This window comes from Populus trichocarpa, chromosome 2, assembly GCF_000002775.5.
Source record: "Populus trichocarpa isolate Nisqually-1 chromosome 2, P.trichocarpa_v4.1, whole genome shotgun sequence".
NCBI lineage: Eukaryota > Viridiplantae > Streptophyta > Magnoliopsida > Malpighiales > Salicaceae > Populus > Populus trichocarpa.
The window spans coordinates 23459206-23466559 of NC_037286.2; the positions used below are offsets into that span (position 1 = coordinate 23459206).

Sequence of the window (7354 nt, forward strand, 5' to 3'; positions counted from 1 at the left end):
CTAATTATTTGTTATGAGCTTGATGATCAACATTACAAGGCCATTTCTTTCTACCAACATGTTTGGTTTAACTTTGAAGATTTTGCATTAGATTTTTTTGAAATTTTTTTTAATAACTTTACAGGCTCATCCGGCTTAGTTTAATAGTTTTATATTTATTTTTTCAAATTCAAATCATAACATTATTTTTGTCAAAAAAAAAATATCATACTAATTTTTAATATCATTAAATACTAAATTAATCATTCCTACCTTAGCCACTATCATTTTCTTTTTCTCGTTATGAATAGAGTATAGGGTTACTTAAAGAGGAAATCTAACGGTTAAAGCACCGTTATATTAATGCAAAGGTGAGAACACAAATTTGATTTCTAGAAAACGTACTTGTTGGAAGGGGCAGTTACGAACTTCGAACGAGACCAGTCTTATCATTTAAAAAGGATGTGAAAATACCCAAATTAAAAAAAAATATAACGGTTAAAGCACCGTTATATCAATGCAAAGGTGAGAACACAAGTTTGATTTCTAGAAAGTGTACTTGTTGGGAGAGGTAGTTACGAACTTTGAACGAGACTAGTCTTATCATTTAAAAAGAATATGAAAATACCCGAATTAAAAAAGAAAAAGAAGGAAATATGATGTTTGGTCTATAATGTAATTGTTTGAGAAAAAAAGAGGTGGGAAATGTCAAAGTCAGGCCTTCATCATACCTATCACGAAAATGCATCGCGCTTGCCTTGAATTCTGGTCTGCCCATCAACTCATCGGCCTCGAAGGTGTTGCTAATTTCTCAACTCTCAACTAACCGTTACCATTATTCTAAAGCGCGCACAGAGCACTTCCTTGTTATATTGTTTTATTGTTTTATTTTTTAGCATAATCTTCTTATCGTTCGATTAACAAATAATGATAAATACTATATATTTTACTCGTGCTATTAGGCAAGTTAAGCCAACCCACTTAGTCTATTTTATTAGGATCCGCGTGATTGAGGTTTTTTTTTTTTTAATTGGAGTAGATAATATGTCGTACGTTTTAATTTTTTTAGAAAAAATTAGATGGCGCGTCGTCTAATTTGCCTAGATCTTGGATACCACAGTAATTGAAAAATCAGGGCTTAAGTCATTTTTGACCCAAACAAAATCCCTTTTTCCATCTTTTTTTTTTGTTTTTACCAAAAACTCCTTAGGAACCGTGCTAAACATATACATGGCCTAAAAAGCCAAAACAACCGTCACAAAAACCAAAATCAACTCGAAATAAAAAATCAAACCGAACCAAGATCTATTTTTTCATAAACTTTAAAAGTAAAAAAAATCTAATATGAAATCCCCTCATAAAATAAAACCGTTTTACACAAGCATCGATTATTTTGGCTGCCTAAATCGGTGTCGGCGATATTTTTCTCTTTCTCAATCAGGGACTAAAAAATAACAAAAATAAACCTTTTATCTTATAATTGAATTTGAAAAAAAATTGAGACACCGAAATTGCATAATTTTTGTTATTTTAAAAGTTAGATGACCAGAGTGTATCTTTCCCGAAACTTATGGCACGCTGTCCATGTTTAACGTTCTTTTTATTTTGGTCTCTATTCTTCCAATTCTACCATGGACTAAGAAATCAAAAGTAATTGGTCTTAAATTAGAACCCGATAAGCTAAAATAAAACTTTGAAGACCAAAATAAATTGTTAAGAAATGAACAAGTCCATCCACAATGATTTGTATGTGCGCAACCATTGCTGACACCTACGATTAATATCCCATGCATTTTAATATTTACTATAATTTGTGAGATTTTACGATGTTAAAACTATAATAATTATTATTTATTATATTAAGAGAGATAAATATAGAAAGGAAATAAATGTAAAAGATAACATTTTATTATTTTTTATATGATTGGATGTGATTTGTTTTTGTTTCTCTCCTCTCTTTATTATTTTTTTTTTCAATAGCGTTTCAGTAATTGTTTCAGAACATATAAGATAAAGATAAATAGTAGGAATAAGAAGACATATATTCTAATTTTTTATTTTGAAAATATAAAAGTTGACTTCAAAACCGTTCAGAAAATTGTATATTTTTGTGTTCATTTTTATTTTTTTGAACGAACACATTTCTATCTTTTTTTATATATATACTTTACATAACAAGATACTAACTAGTATTGATAATTACAGATGCAAAATTTTCAAGATTGGTTGCGTCGAAGAGCTCAACTTCCTCATCTCTCTCTCAAAAAAAAAAAAAAAAAAAAAAAAAAAAAAGGAGAAGAAATCGTGTTGATTCAAAGATTTTCAGTCTTCAGAACGCAATTTGAGAATATTCATGTTTAGCGACATGTTTGGCATGATATATAAAAGCACGCCATTGTTGAACACTTGGTCTGCTAACACAACAACCACATATTCTATTGCACAATTTTAGGTTTTCCAGCTATAAGTTCAAGACAAGATTAATTAAAATTAAATTGTTGTCTTCGATGGAACAATAATTGTTAAGGTAACAGGCTTCCGATACAAAGAGACAGCATAATTGAATTTTTCTTTCAGGTTTCTATGTATCTCAAGGTGAGCAAAATAATTAAAAAACCGATTAAATCGAGAAAACCGAAAAAAAAAAACCAAATCTTAAGAGTTAATAATCCTAATCTCCTTTAAAATCGCTGCAAAATTAGGCTTTTGCAGAGTAAAGATATGTTCGGTAACGTGATTTAACCTTTTTTTTAAAGTGTTTTTAATTTAAAAAATATTAAATTAATTTTTTATATATTTTTGATGATTTTAATATATGATATATAAAATAAAAAAATAAATATTAAAAATATTATTTTAATATATTTAAAATTAAAAAATACTTAAAAAAATCTTCCAAAATATTACCCAATAAATACTACGCTAACAGCTGAATAACTTTGCTCATTCAAGCGAACAAGTGGATCGTCCTTTCCCTTCGTCAAGTGAAGAATAGGATAGGACCGCAATTGAGATCGTGGTTTGGCAGGGGAAGGAACTTGTTTTTTTTTTTTATTTGGGTTTAAATTTTTTTTATGCATGCCTGTCATCTCTATGCTGTTTTATTTATTCACTGGGCTTGCAGGATATTCATTAGACTCGAAGATTAGTTGTGGTGCGCGTAAACTGACTCGAACACTTCAAAATCCGGATTATAAAAAAAAAAAAGAAGGATAAGACCGTATCGTCTCTTAAAACCTAGGGTGTAATTATTAGACCAACTTGAGGATCCACTTGAAAAAATAATCGGGTTGCTAGGTTGACTTAAATCAATTCAAGTTTATAATTTTTATTTGAAATAACATTATTTTAGTTATTTTTAAAATTAAATTTTATTAAATCAATTCAAGTTTATAATTTTTATTTGAAATAACATTATTTTAGTTATTTTTAAAACTAAGTTTTATCATACCAATACCAAAACCGATTTCACTTGAAATATAATCGGAGTTTGGCTTTAAGTTATATTTTTTTCCGGGTTAATTTAAGAAAGCATGCTAGGTTTAATAATTATATTCTAAGCTCAAATCATTTGAGCATGACAGCAACAAAGTATTCTTAAATTGGATCCATGTTCTTCTTTTTTTTTAATTATTCTCTTGACTTCACATACGGGAAAGGATGGAATCCCTTGATAATTAAAACCCACTAGTTGATAGGTGATGATTTAGCCTGAAGCAACCAATTGACCAAATTGATAATACTAAAATAAATCATAAACCATTTTATATTAAAATAATAAAGCTAAGCTGTTTCTAGCCAATGTATTCTAGCCAAGCACCAAATAAAATTTTATATTAAAATAATAAAGCTAAGCTGTTTCTAGCCAATGTATTCTAGCCAAGCACCAAATAAAAAAAAAAAATTTATACCATGCGATCTACATTATCATAATGTATGTGCAAATTCAAACTGTGTTTAAAAAAAATAAAAAAATAATTTAATTTTAATTTTTTTATATTTTCAGATTGTTTTGATATGCTAATATTAAAAATAATTATATATATATATATATATATATATTTATTTATATTTATAGTTTGTATCATTTTAGAATTTTTCAACCCAATTTTAGATATAGTTATTAAAGTTAAATAAGTTAACAAAACTTAACATGACCAAGTTTTATTGATTTGAATGCCTAATTAAAACCTTAATGAGTTAATGTCGTGTAAAAAAAATAAAATATTAATGCTTTAATAAAAATGATTGATTAGATGATATATAAGTTCGTCAAACAACTAATAATTCATATTTTTTGTAAGAAGGTATTTAAAAGTTTAGTAATGGTTACGTTTCAAAGTATTTTTAGCTTAGAAATACATTAAAATAATATATATATTTTAAAAAATTATTTTTAACATTAACATATAAAAAAATATAAAAAAATTAAATTTAAACAATTTTTTATTCTTTTTTAAAAACACAGTTTGAATAACTTTACTAAACATTGCTCAGTTCAGTTCTCACAGCTAGTTTTTTTTTTTTAAATAAAAAAAAACCGATTTTAGTAGCTCGTGAGTTTACCTCCTCCTCCAACGAGCAAAGCTCTGGGCTTGTTGAACCCAATTATTCTCACATTTGATACGGCCCAGATCAATTAAACGAGCTCATGCTTTCCCACTTCGGGCCCATGTTTACTACTAACAACTGCTCACCGTACACAACTCACTTGACACTCACTCGATAACCCTAACTTCAAAAACCCTAGCCACCCTCAATTATATACTCCTTCACCACCGAAATCAACTCCCTTCGAGAGAGAGGAGGACGCGGCAAAAATGGTGTCAGGATCAGGTGTCTGCGCGAAGGTGGTAGTGGTGGACGCGAGACACCACATGCTTGGGCGTTTGGCATCTATCATTGCTAAGGAGCTCTTGAACGGCCAGAAAGTTGTGGTTGTTAGGTGCGAGGAGATATGTATGTCTGGTGGGCTTGTGAGACAGAAGATGAAGTACTTGAGGTTTCTCCGTAAGCGCATGAACACCAAGCCTTCTCATGGTCCCATCCACTTCCGCGCTCCTGCTAAGATCTTCTGGCGCACCGTTCGTGGGTCCGTTTCTTTTCATGTTTTTCTCTCCCCATTTGACTCTGTTTTCATATATATATATATATATATATATATATATATCCTCGGATATGTTTGTTTTGTTGGAAATGGCTTGTCTAGCTGATGTTTCAATGAGTATTCTGGTGTTTAAGAATGTGGGCTTAGGTTGTTTTAGCTGTTTTTGAGTGTTTCGATGTTAAAGTTTTTTTTTCGTTCTTTTGGTATTTTGACAGAATGATACCACACAAGACTAAGAAAGGGGAGGCAGCACTTGCAAGGTTGAAGGCTTATGAGGGAATCCCACCTCCTTATGACAAGAAGAAGAGGATGGTTATCCCTGATGCTCTTAAGTGAGTTTTTTTTTCCTTAGTATGACTCTTTGGATGTATTGAGACTTAAGTGTTTTATATAGAATTATTTGATATGATTGCTCTATGTTTTGTTTTTGAAAATTAGGGTGTTGAGGCTTCAGAAGGGTCACAAGTACTGCTTGTTGGGCAAACTGTCATCTGAGGTTGGATGGAACCACTATGACATCATCAGGGTAAGTTTTAGCTTCCTTAGATTGTCTAACCATGATCTTATTGTTGAATGAATTAGGATTATACTTATTTTCCCTATTCAAAACACTGAATTTGCTTCATGGCTTATTGTATTTAATTATACCAGTTTATTTAATTCAAAGCATACACGCTACTTCTGCTCTAGTTTATCGCTTGTGTATACACAGATTGATGGATCCAAGTTGATGTTTTAATATTTATTTTATTTTTGTAGATTGTAGAAACTTGGTGCCTCATTTTTTTGGGAATATAATTTACCCATAACATGTTTCCTTTTGTAATGGTTATTATTAATGTTTCTCTGTTATATGCAAAGAACTCTAGCTTAAGAACGATGTGATACGCATTTAAGTTTTTCTTGTGAAGTTGCTAGTCGTGGTATCAAGCAACTTGGGATCAAATCTAGCCCTAATCAGGTATTGTAGTATCCACGGGAAGGGGATGGTTATCTACAATTTTATAGCCATGGATTGTTGCCCCCCCCATAGAATAAAAAGAACAAACTGCAAAATCTCTTAAATTCTCAGCTCTGGTTCACGGGAGATTATTTAAAGTGGATTGGGCTTTGTTATTAATGAATATTTACTAGTCTGTTCTAATTTGTGTCATGGGTGTGTAGTGAGTGTCTGAATTCGATAAGTTAACAGTTGCTGTACTGTTTTGTTAGGAAATAGCAATATGGTGTTTGCTAGTTGTTACCTTGCCATGTTGCAAGCTATGCATTTTCTTTAGTTAATTGAATGTCTTCATGTTTTTTCTTGTTGAAGTTTCTTGTGAAACTCTTGAATAGCTTATGAAATTTGATGAGTAATTCTCTTTATCTGATCACTCAACAGGAGCTGGAGGAGAAGAGGAAGGAGAGGTCCCAGGTTAGATATGAAAGGAAGAAACAGCTCAACAAACTCAGGGCAAAGGCAGAGGTAACTGCAGAAGAAAAACTTGGTCCCCAAGTAGATATCCTTGCACCTGTTAAGTACTGAATTCCAAGGCTCTAGCTAGTTCACAATTTTGTTGGGGATTCTGTTTTTATGGATCTCAGAGTGTTATTTTTTGTTTAAAAAGCTTGAATCTGTTTAAACTCGAGTGGTTATTTAGTTTCTACTCATTAAGATGTTGAATGATTTAGATAATTTCAAATTTTATTTGTTTGCCATTGGATCTCGATGTCCCAGGCCTTTTAATTTACAAGCACATTTCTTGCTGTCAAATCATAGCTTAAGATATATCAGAATGAATGCATCATGTTGGACACAAGTAATTAGACCCTTTGTTGTGGACACGGTCTGAGTTATTGTGCAGCGTGAATGGGTTTGGGTTCCAAGCGCTAGTTCCTTTCTTCAATGGTGTGAATGACAGTGCGGCTTGCCCTTTTCCTACAATGTGGCAGATGATTTTCAGCTGCTGTTCTACAAGTTGGTTTCGAAACCTTGTGCCTGCATATGTAGGTTGGTTTTTGTGCTGGAAGTGTTAATTCTCACTGGAAATGTTTGCGGTTTTTAGTTTTATTGGTTCAAAGACAAACAAATAGTATTTGATTCCAATCAAGTTGTATGTTCTTGATGGAAAAGAAATTTGGTGCTTTGAAGTTTTTTGTGCTTTTATGGTGCTGCAACACCGCCACAATTGTCTGCATGGTTCGAGGCGAGTTTGTTTACAGCTGTAGTTAAATATCTGGGAATTGCATACAAATTTTCACGATCAAGGAAAACATGGCATTCTTTCA

The 7354-nt window shown here is 31.4% G+C and overlaps 1 protein-coding gene across 1 annotated transcript; it reads left to right on the top strand.

The window, feature by feature from the left end:
* The first annotated feature begins 4681 nt into the window (after positions 1-4681).
* On the top strand, positions 4682-6789 carry LOC7471141 (60S ribosomal protein L13a-4). Its single transcript, XM_002301749.4, has 4 exons — positions 4682-5071; positions 5302-5418; positions 5525-5612; positions 6468-6789. Exons 1-4 carry the CDS (start codon positions 4800-4802, stop codon positions 6609-6611), a joined length of 621 nt encoding a protein of 206 aa, XP_002301785.3. The 5' UTR covers positions 4682-4799; the 3' UTR covers positions 6612-6789.
* Positions 6790-7354: the final 565 nt, after the last annotated feature.

Bases quoted from the DNA above. Each gene is read 5' to 3' on its own strand.
- LOC7471141 (XM_002301749.4), top strand. From the start codon at position 4,800: ATGGTGTCAGGATCAGGTGTCTGCGCGAAGGTGGTAGTGGTGGACGCG. The intron at 5,419-5,524 runs GTGAGTTTTTTT...TTTGAAAATTAG, and splicing joins GTTATCCCTGATGCTCTTAA to GGTGTTGAGGCTTCAGAAGG. The intron at 5,613-6,467 runs GTAAGTTTTAGC...ATCACTCAACAG, and splicing joins ACCACTATGACATCATCAGG to GAGCTGGAGGAGAAGAGGAA.